Below are 18703 nucleotides of genomic sequence, written 5' to 3' on the forward strand. Positions count from 1 at the left end.
AAAAGGCATTTGTGGCTGTAAAGCACTTTTTTATTTTAAATACAATACCATACCATACCATACAATACAATACCAATGTATAAAGTGATCCTGCTGGTTTGGAATCAGGGTGCACAGCAATGTCAAAGACATCTGGAACTAAATGAACTGCAAGTGTGTTTGGTCCCAAGAAATTTCTTTGCTTTCCCAATTAAATTTCACATCTTGTGTAAGGTATCCCCATAGGATAAATCCTCTAAGGGAGCAGAAGATATGGCATCACGTGAGTCAGAGTCGTAGGTTGATAGCAGGCTATCTGCCCTAGGGCAGACGCACAAGTCTAGCCATAACAATTCCCTGAATATTTCTTCCCACAATATTTACTTACCTGGACCCCTGTCTAGCAGGGCGATGGATGTGATCCCCAGAGTGAATTTCCTATCTCCCATCCAATCGTCAAGGTTCCTTCTGAAGAGGACCAAAGAGGCAATCTGCTTGACATGTATGGGCAGTCTATTCTAGAGTATGTGGAGTGTCTGGGTCAGGAACCTACAACTCCAGCATGTTGTGTTCATTGTGATAAGGTTTAGATACCTGGAGCATGTGGCTCTGAGGTAAAGGGATTTCTTAAGTGGAGCATGTCGTCCACAGCTCAGGGTTTGACATGGCCTTGTATATTAAGCAGAGATCGTCTCAGAGTAGACGATATGCCAGAGTACAGCTGGAGTGTTTTTAGACTGTCAGTATAGAGCATCTGCTTTAGGCCTGTGATTCTTTTAATGAGGCATTTCTGCGGCCTTTCCAGCTGTTGCAGATGTCTTGTGAGGTACAAACCAAACAGGGCGTTTTACTCTAATGGGTCTAATGAGGGAGGAGTACAGTGGGACAATGACTTTTTTTTTCTGGATGAAAAGCCCTTCGTGCTGAAGTGTGCCACATAGAATGATTTCCTGACTGTTGTGGCGATATGGTTATCGAAGGCGAGACCACTGTCCACCCGTGTTCCCCAAGTCTCTCATCACACTTTCGCCGTGTAGTGCACTGCCACCTTTGTGGTAATTCATGGGTACATGTTTTTTCCCCAAAGGGGATAACTATACATTTCTTGGCATTAAGAAAAATTGATTGTGGGGGTATTCAGCACAAGACACTATTCCTCATCTCTGGATTCTGCGGAATCTGTGTCCTCCCAAGGAGAAACATTCCTCCTTTTATTAGGAGAAGCTTCAGAAACAGAGGCTTGTTGCTGGCTGGACTCCCTGGACCTCGTAAAAAAACATAAGCTTCTGGGCTAGCTTAAGCAGGTCCTATACCTCAACCTGGGCTGATGCAGCTGAAGACCGAGACATATGCTGGAGTAAGCCAACTCTCTCTCTGGTTTGGGTTTTCAAAGGTTTGAAACGAATGCCTCAGTACATGGAATAGACCACTGCAAACTCTGTTTGGTTCCATAAAGTTTACTTATGCACAAATATCAAAGCAGTAAAAGCCATCTCCTTCAGTTAACTCTAATGTCCGAAGCCAAACCCTGTGGAGTGGCTTCAAAACCAGCGGACATCAACACATCAGTATAGCATCTACAGAGGCCATGCCAGAGGGTGTGGGCTTAGTGGTTGGACCAAGGAGCTGCAAAGGCCTTGCCTGTGTCAGCTGAGCTGACCGTTGATGTGAAAGGTTCTCAGTCTTCCACAATGTCTTTTTGTACTTCTCCTGGTTCCTTCCCCAAGAAACCAACAAAGATGCAGGTAACACTGGGGCTGAGGACTCCACACAGGCTGCAAGACTTCAGCCCCACACTCAAGAGTGTGACTGAAACCTGGCACAATCATGTCAACTAGAAATGTTTTTTTTTTATTTAATATTTGTTTACCGGGATAATTATACTGGACAACTTGTCCGTTTTCAGCAGAGGTCAGGGGAGAAAAGCTCCGTACAGTAGTTACAAAATGTTCCATGCGGTAGTTATAAGACATTAAGACAGCAATACAAACAGCAATAACAGTCAAAAGGAAACAGTTTCCTCAGTTAAGACTTAAAAACTACTGATAAGTAACAACTACAGATTTAAAAATGTTTAGAAGGCAAACTGTAGTTAGAAAACTACATCAGTGGAATAAAGCACATTGATAGGGTCCAAGAATAATTGGCCTTTAGAGTAGCTTAAGGAAGAAAGTGTTGAGGGGGCTAGGGTGGACCAATGCATTTGCATAGTCAGTTATTGAGAAGTAAGATATTTCTTGAAAGTTGGGGTGCTGTTTTGAAGTCTCATGTCAGGGGGAAGGGCATTCCAAAAAATAAAATAAATAAAATAACTAAAAACTATAAAATGTCACGCTGAGGCACTCTAAAAATAAAAAAAAATGTAAATCTCTATGCAGATTTGCTTCCCACGTTTCACGTTGCAGTTATTGAATTTTCTAACATTAATTAGAAGAATATTTTGTTAATTTGGTACTTATCTAAATATCAGACTAGAAAAAAATGAGCAGTCTGATGGAATATACAGCTAGAAAGAACTGAAGATGGCACCATACACCCTTCTTATATCCAGACATAGGTCTTTTAATATCTGTAAGCCAAGGATGATGCAGAGACTCAGAACCAGGCCAGTCATAGGCTTCTTCATGGCAGAAGACCCAAGAATAAGTACTGCAACACTGACAAAAGAGCATCCATACTATAATAGGTCCCTGTTCAGCAGCAAGACAAATTTTGTTTGTTATGAAACAGCTTAAATTTTTAATGGCAAGGAACAATTATTCCCTTTGCAGAACTGGCCTCCGCAACATACCACTCTTCCCTGTGAAATAATAGCTCAGTAACAGAGGCACAGAAAAAACTGAAATGCAATTACATTTTGTGATATTTAACTTAAGTAGCTTTACAGAACTTAGTTTCTCAAAGCCTTTACCCAGGCTGGCACTACACACTATACTCTCCCTACAAATAATATACATTTCAAAATGTGTGTCATTCGCTGTACTCACTTTTACCTACTGCTGCACTAATAAGTCTTGAACAATGGCAACCAATGAACTATTTACATAATTTTTGCATATTAATTTAAGCAAACCATTACATTGCAGAAATATAGCTGGCATTTCATTATGTTCTACAAACTTCTCTATTAGTTTATACACAAATCTCAGGATCCTTGTATGTTCTGTAATCTCTTCACTGCTTACTTTCATTTACAGAACATACAAGGATGTTCTGTAATCTCTTCACTGCTTACTTTCATTTACACAACTTCAGCCCAGATTATGTTATTCTGAAACAATGCAAGCAAAAAATGGGTTTTCAGTTGTGATATTCCATGCCTTGGCCAGCATCATGGAACATTTGGCATCCTCAAAAAAATAAATAAATACATTTCCACAAATTTTTGAAAGGCTCTAAAATGGTTCCGAGTGGGCACTATTTTGGAAGAGTATTTTTCCCCTCTGGCTTTTTGAATACTGGCCTGTAAAGTGCAAAAAAATCATCTTAGCTACTTCTAATGCTTAGTTTTGGTCTCATAGAGGCAGGCAATACCCCATCAGAAAGAGGATTTGAATACAAGGTTACCCAGTAGTACAGTATCCCTGCTTACTTTTGAGGACCAGTGGAAAGTCTTCTTCGCAAGCTAGGAGAGAATTTTTAAATTTAGGTCTGCAGTCCAACAGTTGTTGGTGATACAGGAAATAGGTGGTGTGATATTGGGCATCATTTTAGCTGTGAAACAACTTTTGTCTGCTTAACCTTTTTTTGTGGGGAGGGGCTGCTGGTATATGGATAATTCAGAGATGGAATCTGGTTTCACCACTACATTAAGTGGGAAAGTGTCAAGGGACACATTACCGTATAAGCAGGCATCATTTCCCTTTTACAACCACTATACAACCACCTACGCACATAGCCCAGCACATCAGGGTCTGGTTAAAGCATGCAACAAAAGGCCCAACATGAACAGCATATATAATGCTAAAGTTGCGTCATTCATCTCCACCTCTCAGAACTAGTGATAACAATCCCAGTCCCACCACACAATGTCATTTCAGCAGATACTGGTCCTAGACCATGGAGTTACCCAGGTATGCAAGAGCAAAGCTGGCATCTGGCAGCCGATGGTCAGCTTTCTCATAAGAGAAAAAATACCATGTGGTGTGGACAAACTACATCAGGCATTTTAAATTAAACAAATCACATCAGATTTGCTATAATAAGCAGAAAACAACCAACCCTAGGCTGCAAACAACATATTCCTTTAGGGTCCATGTTAAAACAACAAAAAAGTATAAATATCAAACACTCTGATGAGTGAAAACGCATATGATAGACATAGATATTGTGAGATTGCGGTACAGTGAAGATAGGAAAAATAGCCTTTTCCTCACTGTAGTACAATCTCGGAGCTGGAATATATATTTTTTTGGGGCGGGGCGCAGCCCCCCACAATAACAATTTTGCTCATATGCATTTTTGCTCATCTGAGCATTTGATATTTATACTTTTCGTTGTTTTAACATAAACCCTTCCTTTAAAGTCCTCTGCTGAGCAGCGAGTAATGTGGGGATGTGCACAACACAAAGGAAAAAAAAAAAAAAAAAAAAAAAAAAAAAACACACAATTTAGGACACACAAAAATACTCACTTGGGATTGGCTGATGGTCCAAGGTTGATATCACTTGAGGACCTAGGCTGAAAATGATACATGGATTACATTATGGTAACTGGCAAGAAACAGAAAAGCAAATCAATACTGCCTTTGACAATCACGTTGCCAAAGTGGTTAGAAACACCTTCTATATAGCCCACCTTATCACGAAAAGGTTCACATCTATATCAAGGAGGTCATTGTGCCCCTCTACTCATCAGGTCCATAATTGAATACAATGCCCCATTTGGTATGTACCTTACCAGACACCTGCAGCAACTCGAGACCCCAAAAGTACCTCAGCAAGAGGATAAAGGGTCACAAACAGATGCCCTATGCAGTTCGACTAAAGAAACTCCAGCTCTACTCAGTTGCTTACCGCCTACTCAGAGGCGATCTATGCCTGACGTACTATGCTCCACCTCAGAAAATCCAAATCCCTTAAAGCTACATGTTCCAGGGACGTAAACCTCAGCACAGAAATAAATAGGACATGCTTGAGGGACAGATTCATATCCCAGAGGCTCTCCTCACTCTGGAACAAAAACTGAATTCATGTTAGGCAGAGCCCCTCACTGACCCTCTTCAAGAGGGATCTTGACGAGTGGATGGGAGATCATAAGTTTACCCCTGGGATCTCTTCGGTGTCCCTGCTAGACAGAGGCACGGTAAACTAACCTTAAAAAGGGCCATCTCCTGTGACTTACTATACAGAGGCACAGTTAACGAATCTAAAAGGAAGGCAAAAGCCAAACACACTGGCTAGGCTTATAAATGCCCTAGGGCAGATAGGTTGATACTAGGCTATGAAACCTATAAATTACAATAGGTGGCAGATGTAAAATATATATATACAAGTTAATAAGAGGGCAAGTTGATTAATGGTAACCAAGAAATTTCTTTGCATGCTGTAAAAATTTATAGACTGGTCTGACTTTCTCATTCCAGTACACAAGTCCAAACTTGTGCATTTTACATTAAGTCCTGAAATGCTATCATGTCTGCCCTACTGCTTTTATGTCAACTCAATGCAAAAAGCAGGTTTATTTTGCTTAGAAGCTCTGAGCCAAGAAATCCTACCAGGTCTGCCCTACCTTTTTAACTGAGTAAACCACCTCACTTCAAAAACATTGGCCTTTTTTACTTGGAAATCTCAAGCCAATAAAAACTCCCCTCTACAAACCCCATTTTTATGACATGTTCTCATACCAAAAAGAACTTTATGAACACTCCCCTGTAAACAGCACACCACGTAAAAACTTTTCAACCCTCAAGATCTAACAGAATAAAACTAGCTCAATTATAAAATTCAACACCCTGGTAGTGTAAAGCTAAAGCCTAAAAGGGGTTAGCTTTTTTCATTTTAAGGAATCAATTCCCTCACCCTCAATTTGATTACGGTCGACAAAGTCGTTATGCTCTTAGGTTACAATTTACACCTAGCGATCTACCATACTGCCTCTAATTTAAACTAGAGGGACCAACTAGTTAATCTCCAATTCACAGATCACACACACCAAAAAATAAAAAATAAAATAAAAATGGCTTCTTCTGAAGTTAGGAAGGGTTCTTATATTGGAAACTTTATTTTGAAGACACTGTCCCAGGATCCTGGCCTACTTACAGAATGCCACACAAGAGATAGCAGATTTAAAGGAAAAAAATTAGTGTGACAAAGACATTTTTAAATCTAGGGAGAAATCTTTGAAACTAAGCAAACTTCACAAGATTCTCCATTCTTCCCAGGATTAGCACAGCAACAAGCCTACTGCAAGGCTATGGTTACAAAGGATGCTTAATCCTTTAATCCTCAAAGTCCCCACCGACACAAAGAAATTAATATCCATACAATGTAGATAACCCACATTCAACCAGTGAGCTAGGTACTAGAGATGCCTACCTAGAAAGGGTTGGGAGTGAGTGGCTGAAAGTGATTCTTCTCATCCCAAAAGAGGGTTTTGCAAAAGTACTTAAAGATGGCTTCAATTGTCTATTCTGTGCATGAAGGATGGGACCTGGAGCACAAGTCCAGCCAAGGACTGTAGCACAAGTTATGGAGAAACTTGAACTGGACCCAGCAATCCTATCTACCAGCTAAATAAGATGTTTGGAACAGTAAAAAACTGCAACACCCACTGCATAATAGCCAAAATAGCTTGATGCTGATGAGGTGCTGTGAATAATGCATGGGTCTCAAGGGAGAGAGACAAACGATACAGTACATACAATTCTCAGCCTGTTAAGTCAGCCAGATCAATCTGCTTTAATATATATTGAGAATATGATATAGACATATAGGAGTATATGTAAATCACACACACACATTATATATATATATATATATATATATATATATATATATATATATATATATATATATATATATACATACACACACACACACACACACACACACACATATATATATATATATATATATATACACACACACACACACACATACATATACATATATATATATATATATATATATATATATATATATATATATATATATATATATATATATATACACACACACACACACACATACACACACATATATATACACACACACACACACATACATAAAAAATAAACGTGTATATGTATGTAACATGTGTGTGTATATATACACACAGACACATGTTCAGACTTCCAGGTATACAGGTCTAGTTCCAACAAGGGTATAATCTTTTCTGAATGCTGTTGTACAGCAGCAGTTTTTGGTTGTCTTGCTTTGTTCTTTAGAATACCAGTAAGAACAGTTAAATCTTTGCTATATCTTGCGGAATGTGCTGCCAAATCATAAAAAAGTCTTTCTAGAATTTTCTAATATACCACAATGGGTCAATTCAGTAGTTATGTTGTAATACCTAGCAGCACTTAACTTGAGCCCCTCAGAGTAAGACCAGTTGGGTACGAGTTTGCCTTCTCTACTAGCTGGGGAGTGTTTGACAGGGTGGGGGTTACAGCTATTCCTCTATACCTATTGTAATGGCAGTCTTCAGTTGTACTGCAAGCATGCATGCACTCACTACACATTTAACCCAGACTTGTTGCCCAAGTCCTACTCTTTCTCGGTTCTACCTATATCTGGTCAAGTGACTTACTCAGGGTCACACAGTAAGAAAACTAGGGCCAAGGGAATCAAACATTGTGCCACAATAACTACACGGTAGCCACCATAACTTCTGTACCAATTGCCAGAACACAGAGCCAAGATTTTAAAAAGTTCTACTTACCTGACTGCCAGTTCCAGATTTTGAATGCTCCATTTTTAAAAAAGCTATAGTTTTAGCACTAGGAGAGAGAACACACACATTAAAATTTCCTATACAATTTTTTTCATCCTTTAAAACATGGCAGTGCAATAGTGTCAGGATTACAACTGTCTATACCTGCAAATGACCACTAAACTATATTTAAACAATTCAGCAGCAGATCTAACAATCAGTTAACAGCTTAAGAGATAAAAATAAATCACAAGAGCCATTTAAGCACAAGCAGTGGTCTTAAGTGTGTTGAGTAGACTGAGAAAAAAAAAGAAAAAGTGTTCAGCAAGTACTGGGGATCAAGGAAAATGAAGAGTTCTAAAAACATGTAAAGATCAGAGTCCCACCAAAACACACATACCAACAAATACAACATCCAAATGAGTGCTGTGCATATGAAGTGCAGGCATCCTGCAGAGATTGAGAAAATGCATTACTCCAATATCCAGAATAAATGATAATCCTCATATCCCTGCAGTCAAGTGGTTTGTTCATCATACTCAGAGAAGCATACTGCAGTTCAAACAGCTAGAGAATTAAAAAATCAGGTGAAGTGCTGAGCAGGACTGGCCTTGGGTGAAATGATGCCAAGAAGAAAGGGCTCTATGGCACCCTCCCCCCTAAAGACCTTAACGTATTCAGATTTCTTACATTCTACAGTGTTTCACATCAGGTCTTACACTTAAGCTTTTTCCCCTCATATTCAAGTGAGCAAGATGTTACAATAACTGAAGGAACGAAATAAGTTAAGCTACAGGGCTGGGAGCAAGCAAGGATCCCAGAAGCTACTCATTCTAGAGTTTTGAGGTGAACTTTAGAGGACTTCCCCCACATCCTTATCTGACCCAATGACAGTCTGAACAAAAATCATGACCGAGTAAAAGAATTCAAACATTCTACTCTGTTTTTCCTGGATCTTTCAGCACAGTATGACTGGCCAAGAGTGCATTCCAACAGCCAGACAATGTCTATATTAATAGAAGGAGAAAAATGAAATTACATTACTCTCCAGCTTTGCTTTCTCTCACATACTTTCAAACACACCTTAACTTGCCAACAGTGTATTGCAATAACTGTGAAATAAGTAATCAAATTAAGACAGGGGTTTATAGATGTGTGAGGTGCTTTTTAAAATGGTCTTTCATCCAGTGAGGGATTACACAAAAATCATAAGGAAATAAATATGGTCTCACTCTTCAAAAGCTACTTTTTCTTGCAGCCTTTCAACACACCACAAGACTGCACATTAATAACAGAGCAGGAAATACCAGACTTAAGCCAGGGATCTAGGGTCCACTAGGATAAAGAGACAGCCATAACTTACCTAGATGTTCTGAGGTACATTTTTAAAACTTTTTGATACAGTGATCTGGCTGAACAAAAATCACCAAGAACATTACTGGTTTTCTTTATCCTTTTGACAATCCATAACTGGCAAAATTTATTGTAATAACTGTATAGATAATAAAAAACACAAAAAAATACACAACTACAGAAAAATGTATACTTTTTCTTACATTTAAGAACCTTACAGCTCAAGGTTGACAAAATAGTTCACAATAAACCAAGACAAATGTTTGCAAGGATTCACAAATATCTGACATTTGTCATCAACTCTACCCCCAAAGACAGCCACCTTCTGCGCATCCCTCAGACATCAGGCTTAAACCAAACCGAAAGAATAGAACAGTAACAGTAACATAAGGCTATAAAGCAATGTGCCTTCTTGTTCCTACCACCAAAACATAGTCACCTGTGTGCATGTCTGACAAGTGGAAAAAAAAACCCATACACCACAGCTCACTGTTCCCAGCCCTCAGGCAAGTTATAAAATACCCTCTGTGTACCCCTCTGAGGTTTTGTCCACAGCCTGTCACTGAAGCTACAATAGCTTTCTGTGCACACTAGCAAGCAGGTCCAGCTTCAGAATTGTTTAAAGCAGAGACCATTATGAAACCCAGTCCAAAATCCAATTCAGTGTGGGGGCCACTAGGCCCCTAGAAGATTTAAGAGTCCGTATGTTCTACAACACATTATCTACCTAATTTTTGAAAGAACGATACAAAATAAACTTGCAACAAAGGGGAGTATGGGGCTTGCTACCTATACACTTTCAGTGCCTGGATACTATTAGGAGATTTATACACCTATTAAATATTTGGAGACTAATAAAATAGAGTACTATGCAGAAGCTAAGCTGTAACATTATTAAACAAACCTTAAAAAGGATTCAACTGTCCTCGAATGCTAAAACCACTTTTTTCATTCATGCACTCCTTTGTACATTGCAAGACTAATCACCTTCATATGTCAACTGCCAATATACTTTGCAGAAACACATATTAAAACAGCAGTGGTTTTATCTAGGTCAATGGTTTACCTTGGTAACCTCTCCTTGGTGTGGGTGGGGTCAGGGTGACATGTCTATAAGGTCAAGCACCATCTCTCCAGTGCACACACAAGTGCAGAATGGCAGTTGAACCATTTGTAATATATATATATATATATATATATATATATATATATATATATATATATATATATTATAATATAATCATTCGGCTGCTCCCATTAGAGGTCACCACAGCAGATCAACTGTTTCCATTTCTTCCTGTCCTCTGCATCTTGCTCTGTCACACCAACCACCTGCATGTCCTCTCTCACCACATCCATAAACCTTATCTTGGGCCTTCCTCTTTTCCCGTTACCTGGCAGCTTCATCCTTAGCATCTTTTTCCCCCAATATACTCTGCATCCCTCCTCAACACGTGTCCAAACCAACGTAATCTTGCCTCTATGGCTTGGTCTCCAAACCTTCCAACCTGGGCTGACCCTCTAATATACTTATTCCTAATCCTGTCCATCCTAGTCACATCTAATGCAAATCTTAACATCTTTAACTCTGCCACGTCAAGCTCAGACTCCTGCTTTTTGTCAATGCCACTGTCTCCAACCCATATAACATAGCTGGTCTCACTACCCTCTTGTAGACCTTCCCTTTCACTCTTACTAGTACTAGTCTGTCACAAATCACTCCTGACACTCTTCTCCACCCATTCCACCCTGCCTGTACTCTTTTCTTAACCTCTCTTCACACTCACCATTACTCTGAACTGTTGATCCCAAGTACTTAAAATTCACCCTCGCCACCTCTACTCCCTGCATCTTCACCATTCCTCTATCCTCCATCTTCACCATTCCTCTATCCTCCCTCTCATTCACACACAAATATTCTGTCTTAGTCCTGCTGACCTTCATTCATTTCTCTTCTCTCTAGAGCACATCTCCACCTCTCCAGGGTCTGCTCCACCTGTTCCCTACTCTCACCTGTTCCCTACTCTAGTCTCACTACAGAGCACAATGTCATCTGCAAACATCATAGTCCACGGGGACTCCTGTCTCATCTTGTCTGTCAACCTGTCCATCACCATTGCAAATAAGAAAGGGCTCAGAGCTGATCCTTCATGTAATCCCACCTCCACCTTAAACGCATCCATCACTCCCACAGCAGACCTCACCTCTGTCACACTACCCTCGTAAGATGTACCACTCTTACATATTTCTCTGACACTCCAGACTTCCTCATACAATACCACAACTCCTCTCTAGGCACCCTGTCATATGCTTTCTCTAAATACACACAGACACACAGACACACAGACACACAGACACACAGACACACAGACACACAGACACACAGACACACAGACACACAGACACACAGACACACAGACACACAGACACACAGACACACAGACACACAGACACACAGACACACAGACACACAGACACACAGACACACACCTCATGCTTGCTGGAAACAACTTCTATTAAACCCAAAAGACTCAGGTGTAGTGAACTACACACTGGCTTAACCCAACCCATTCCTAGGGAACATTTACACCCTGCAAACACAAGACTGCCTTTAGCAGAGGCAGTTAGGAAAAGTCTGCACAAGCATCCTACAGCTCCCACGTCTAAGCATTAGCCTAAACCTGCTAATCTACCTCCTGCACACTGACCAGCATCAGCACCTTCTAAACCAACATATATCTCACTCTGCCACTATAGAGAAACATCCACAGACTGGGATTACAACCAGAATGCTGAAACTAGACCAAGGTAATTTAACTAGCACCATCCTGGTTATAGAAGACTTCATATTTGATACAAAGATGTTCCACTCACCAGGCTGACCAAAGAACAGAGTGACAGCTGCCTCTCAGGTCCCAGGGTACTGTGTCACTGTCATTCTATCCTTGGTCAGCCTGATGAGACTTTAGGGCCCAAGTGACACTGGACCCTGGCACCCAAGAGACAGCCAAGGCCCTCCGGTTCCACCACCCCTAGAGCATACAGGCCCTGGTCACTGCTCATGTAGGTGTAATAACTTGAAATGCACTTCCATGGAACACACAGACATGGTGGAGCTCTCATCAATATGCATCAGAAATTGAAGGAAAGACAGTACTGCAGTATCCTACCATCTCAAAGAACAATGCCTCAATACAAACAGAAGTAGCTTCTGGCTTAGGTACTGGTATCACTCTAGGGGAATCCAATACACATCAGCCTGGAAGGAGATGCTAGACAGCCTAGGTTGCTTTAATAGGGATGGCTTCTATTGCTCCCCTTGCTGCCTTTTTCTTTCAGGCGAGGTCAGTCAATGCAGTAGATGTAATTTTTTTTGTCAAGGCTTGCTAAATGTGCTCTTGCTGTTTAGCAAGCATTGGGCCTCAACACCCATGGACATGCATTAAAATTCTCCCGATAATGCCCAGAGTCAGGCATTAAAAAAAAAAAAAACAAAAGCTCCCACCAAAACAGATGATCAAACCTGCAGGTGCTATTGCAGAGTACAGTGGTTTTGTGAAATAATTTCCCTTTGATGTATGGCATAGTTGCCCCTTTAAGTGCAAGACTGCCTAGAAGTGCATCTTCAGTCTGGCCCCTCAAGCCCTTATAGAAAGGGGTCCAAATAAGCTTTATTGGAATTAAACATTAATCCAGGACTCAAATGTCAATGCAGGAATGCGTGGCTATGCTTCAAATGGATCACTGGATGAACAGACTAGTGGGAACTTAAGTACAATAAATACCAAATTTGCAAACTGCAACACCGGTAATGCCACAGAGTTGCTATGTAGAACTGTTGCATAGCACATCTCATTTGTAGATGTCCACACCCACTAGGTAAACTAAAGGCTAATGGGGACAGAAATGAGTTGCGTGCGCCTTTTTTTTGGCACTTCAGTTTCAAGAGGAACATCTTGTTGTCCTGTATCACTTTTCCACTGAGCTCCAATTCTTTAGCTATACAAGTTTAATTCTCTGCTTTTTATTACAGATGAAGAATGAATAACTGCACAAAATAAAGTTACTCTACTACTGCTCTATAATAAAAGAAGTACATGGCATACAATTTGACAAAAACTGCAAAAGCTTTTTCTGTACAAACCCCTACTTCAAAACATGAGAGAAACAGACACACAAAGTTAGTGGGGGCGTCTCTTTCCTAAACTGTCATACTCCACATCTGAGGAAATCAAAGATCATCCTTAGAGATTTTGTTTCAGTTTGCAAAAAGGATTCAGGATAGACCACAAATTCAAGTAATAGATGCTAGAAAAATTAGTCTGGTTTACTACAATTACCTAATAAAATGGCTATACATATTCCAGTTCAAACCACCCAGATTTCTGGGCTCCTCGGATCGGTCTTTAATAAGTATAGCAGAAACATTTACACACACAGTCCTCTAGATTAAGCCTTACTGTAGCTTAGTGTTGCCACAGGTCATCCCAAACGGAGTATCCCTTGTAAGGGGTGGTCCGAATGGAGAGGGGGGTGGGAAATTCAGCAAAAGGAGACGTATTGCTAGAATTGGGGTGTCTGAATGGAGAGAAAAAAAAAAAAAAAAAAAAGTCAGCAAGCAAAGGAGAATAGTACTGCTGAAATTTAATTCATCCTCCGGTCTTGGTTAAAAAAATTAGATAGCTGGGTGCAAAAAACCCAGGATAAAAAGTGCCCAATCCTGGGAGGCACACTGGTGCCAGGACTGGAAAAAATGTGTAGAATCCTCAAAATATGGAAAGATTCCTACAGTGGGGCGAGGCCAGCCCCCCTGTTGTAGAAGGAACAGTCCACAAAAACTGATAGGCCAAAGCAGAGCCATAGAGAGGATAGAGTGGACTATTGAGGATAAGAAATCAATTATCTACTGTTACTATTATGCAAAAAGCCCACAATTTCCAGACACAAGATATACAAAGACAGAGAGAAATTAGAGGAAAGAGAAAAACTGTCAGAAGTTTCAAATAAAACTTTGTTTATTAATGCAACAGATTTGTGAAAAACAGTATCTAGACCAAGAAACTTATCTGTTTGGAAAAAAAAAATCTGAGGAAGTGCAAAAATAGAAACAAAACTTAGATTTTTGAAAGTGTAAAAAAATATATGGACATGGGAAAAAATATTTGATATGGTGCAATAATTATGCAACCATGAAAGCCAAATTAAAATCAATATAAAGAAGGCAGCCCCAAAGATATTCGAAGAGAAATGCAGGCAAAGCCATCTAGATGTGGAAAATTTCACAATAAAAAGTATCACAAAGAGGGAATGTAGAAATAAAGATTAAAGTAAAGTAAAGTAGAAGTTAAAAAAAAAAAAGCTGAAGTTATGGAGTGCCTGCGAAGTGAGGGATTTGGTGTAGTAGGTCTAACACCGATTACATCACAGCATGATGGAACAAGTCCCCAGAGTAAGAAGAAACAGGATATCACGAGACAAACAGAGAAATATGGACACGGGAAAGAAAAAGATGTAATATGGTGCAATATCTATGCAAAGAAGAAAGCAAAACTAATAAATACAGAAAGAGCAACACCAAAGAGATTTGGAGAACTACAGGCAAATGACTTTACAATACAAAAAAATAAGACAAAGAGGAGACTAGTAACGGAAAAGTTAAAAAAAACAAAACAAAACTAGAAACAGAGGTTATGGAGTACCTGCAAAGTGAAGGATTAAGTGTAGAAAATCTAATTCAGAAAGCACAGCAGGACAGAGCAATGGACCTCCAAATTAAGGGGAAACCAGTGAAACAGGAAGCAATTGATCAGGTACCATATGAAGATATTTTGGAGCCTTCCAAAATAAACCAGTAAATGTTCACTTGAAATTTACAGCAAGGGAAGGAACAGGGATCTGATACAGTCAATGTTTGAGGAGTGGTAGGTCAGTGAGTTCGCAGATTGCACAGGATGAAATTGGAGAATGTGCCAACAGGAAGATGCTATAGAACTTTCGGTACTTGCATATTATCGCAAGCACGGCACACGTCAGCATTCATCATTTGATGCAGGAGTGAGTTTCCATGGGTATTGCCAGGTTAAATAAGTAGCTGTCTGACACTGGGGTCAGACTGTATCACGATTGTAAAGAAACTGAAAGAATTGACTTTCCCCGACCACAGTGGGAATGTATATGGCAGCCAGAGTGTAAATTCTTCCTTCCTGTCAGTTGTCATGAAGTGCGAAGAAGTACTGCATAAATGTGCATTTGTACTCATTTTTGTAAACCTTCTATAAAAAATGTGGAACTCATCAGTAAATAGCCTGTGTGTGTAAGTGACAATGCTACAGACTGCTTCATCCCAGTGCAGTGAGGGAAAGGAAGGGGAGAAATCTAAGAGCATTGTGTAAGTATTGAATAGAGAAAACTATAAAGCAATCAAGACAAGTATCACTGTTAGAAGAGTACAGAAGAGGGAACACATCAACAAAAATAGTTAGACATTTTAAATGCAATGCACAGTATTAGAACATATCAGGATCTATCAGGCACTATCGCAAATAAAATCTCAGCACAGGTGGAAAAACTTAGAAGATACACAGATAAATATAAAAAGTACAAAATAAGCAATTTAACAGGCTACTCATCTATGTCAAGCAAAGTTCTTCATTAGCACTCTTCAAGAAAAGTCTTGATGTGTGGATGGGAAATCGAAAATACACCCTGGGGATCACTTCTGTGTCTCTGCTCGACAGTGGCACAGGAAAATAACTTTCTTGGGTGGTGTAAGCCAGTGAACTTTGTTGGCTAGGCTTACATAGGCCCTTGGGCCGATAGCCTAGTACCTACCTATGAACATACATTTTTGGAGAAGTATTTATGAAGATCCTATGGAACAAAGATGCTAAATGGCCAGAAGTAAGAATAATAAGAAGTTTAAAAAGGTACAACATATGAAATGGGATGAAACAGCCAAACACAAAGTTAACAAAAAAAAAAAAGTGTGTCCAATTGGAAAACCCCAGGCCCAGATGCCTTACCAACTTACTATACAATGACTATCCAGTAATATTCAAAAAAAAAAAAGGAGCACGGTGATTGCTCAGCCCAACCAGCGAGCCAGTTGCAAATCCGAGAATATACCAATGGATAAAGGTGCGGTCGCCCAGACTTTTTTCCCCATTAGTATATCACATAACATTTTTATTTTATTGTTTTTAAATTACTTAAATTTACAAAACTGAAGACCTCAAATGAACGAGAAAGACAGCACAGAGAGAGAGAGAGGATAATCAGGTATATTCTGCAAAAAAAAAAAAAAAAAAGTACCAAATTATCCTTGTATTTTCTCTGTCTCGGCTCCCACAAACATTAAAGTTCTCCCAGTTTCTTTTATTTAAAAGAAACAGAGATTTTCCTTTCTCCATGGCTTCCTTTGCACAGAACTGATGTACTGCATAAGTATGGGAATGCAAGTCCCATACGCATGAGCGATACAGCAGAAAAGAAACAGGATACCATAAAAACATGGAAGAGTACCATGAAGGCATTTAAGAAAAGCATTTGTTCGTCATAAATAATGGTCATTGTATAATGGCAATAACCAACTCTGTGGTGTGGTATATTGAAGATTTACCCACAGTTGGCTTTAATCATTCTGGCTTTGCCCTCATGATTAAACACCAACCGTAGGCAAATCTTCAATGTACCACACCACCGTAGTCAGCTATTGCCTTAACAACTTTGCATGAAGATTTAACCATAACTAAGAACAAATTTATAAGCACACCCCAGACAGACACCAACCTGGCCAACAGGAAAAACAATGCTCCTACTCAAGAGTGAACCTACAAGCTACCTTAAAAATTATAGGCCAATAACTTGCCTTCTGACGACATATAAACTACACACTCAAATTGCTGCCAGCAGTTTTATAATCATTTAGAAGAAAACTCCGTTATGGTAATAGACAAAAGGGCAATAAAAAAAAAAGTCATATGGAACAAAGGACCATTTATTAAGTCATAGCGGGGAACTGTAGAAAGCATCTGTTAGCATCCCACATTCAAGGATAAAAGAGTGCTTAAAAAAAATGTACAACATAGACAGTGACCATGAAACTGTGGGAGACCACGTTGCAATTAAGCAATGATAAAGGACAAATTATTATTCCAGGGATTAAAATTCAAAAGGGGGATACTCCAAGGTCACTACTGCTATTCTGTCTTGCCCTTACCCCATTAAGCAGTTTACTCAACAGCTTAAGCCATGGCTATAATTTGGCTCCCAGAAAGCAACAAAGTGTAAAGACTTATCTTCTCTTTGTACAGGATTTAAAACTATATTGTCATCAGATGAGGAACTGAAAGTACAACTGCAATTAGTCAAAACTTTATAAGAATGTCACTGGATCTTGATAAATGTGCAGAAGCAACCTTTAAAGAAAGCTGCAGCACCAAGAAAACATCAGTTTGGGACAAGAATGTGATATAAAAGAACTTGAACAAGAGAAAGTGTACAAGTATTTGGGAGTTGGATCAACAATGAAACATGAACAAACGCGGATAATGCTTAATAAGGAATATTTTAAAAGACTTAAAAATTAATCCTGAAAACAGCATTGACATCTTGGAACAGAGTTAAAGCTATAAACCAATTTGCTCTTCCTGTCAACCTACAGTTTTGGAGTGACTGACCGACCCCAAAAGGTGTTCCACAGATTAGACAAAAAGAATGCTTCATGCTCAAATGATTTATATAAAAAATAAAATTAGTGCATACCAAGATTATATATGCCCCACTCCGAAAGAGGTAAGGGCCTCATTGAAATTGATTAGATGTATAGATCTGCAATTGTGGGACTGCATATGTAACCTGTTAAAAGACCTAAACATAATGAAAGTTTTGAAACGTGAGGAGAATAAATCTTGATAAATTTCCTGCTTTGTCTAGTGGAAACATATTGGCATCAAGCATCAATGGAAATCAAACCAGAAGTAGATAAATCAGGTAGTAACGGAATGTGCTAAAAAACAAAAATAAAACAAGGTGAAGGATCAGATGAGAAGGCAAGAAATGTGAAAAATGCATAACCACAGTTGCAAGTACAGAAAACTCCTGTAACGACCTCATTTTAATCAGAATCAAATGCAGGAATGGTTAAAAAGGTCATTACTGGTGTCCCAAGATTGTAAAGCAATGTGTACATAGTCCACTGAACATGTGGGAGAAAGACTTTTGCAAAACAGAATTGGAAACAGTTGTATGCCTTGTTGCTAGCTGTAAAATACTAATGGCAGAAAGACTATATACCGAAAGGACTAGTAATGTGGCAAGACTACTGCACTGGGGACTATGCTAACATAATACTGAAGTAGCTGGAAAAAAAAAAAAAAAAAAACCACTGGAAACATTAGCCACAAAGCATCACAGAAAATGATGAAGTCTGTGTCGCATATCTCTTGTATTCAAACGAAACACAAGCATGAGTTGGGTTCAAGTTGTTTATTGTACATGA

General features: G+C 39.3%; 1 protein-coding gene across 1 annotated transcript in view; it reads right to left on the bottom strand.

The window, feature by feature from the left end:
- The window catches only part of LOC122816993 (serine/threonine-protein kinase Sgk2-like), a gene marked incomplete in the record, with an annotated part of 364134 nt that overhangs the window by 304626 nt on the left and 40805 nt on the right, over positions 1-18703 (bottom strand). Inside the window, 2 exon segments of the mRNA XM_044090107.1 lie at positions 4613-4659; positions 7861-7918. Coding sequence (XP_043946042.1) covers positions 4613-4659; positions 7861-7918 — 105 coding nt within the window.

This window comes from Protopterus annectens, chromosome 12.part0, assembly GCF_019279795.1.
Source record: "Protopterus annectens isolate FY-2018-M chromosome 12.part0, PAN1.0, whole genome shotgun sequence".
Taxonomy (NCBI): Eukaryota; Metazoa; Chordata; order Ceratodontiformes; family Protopteridae; genus Protopterus; species Protopterus annectens.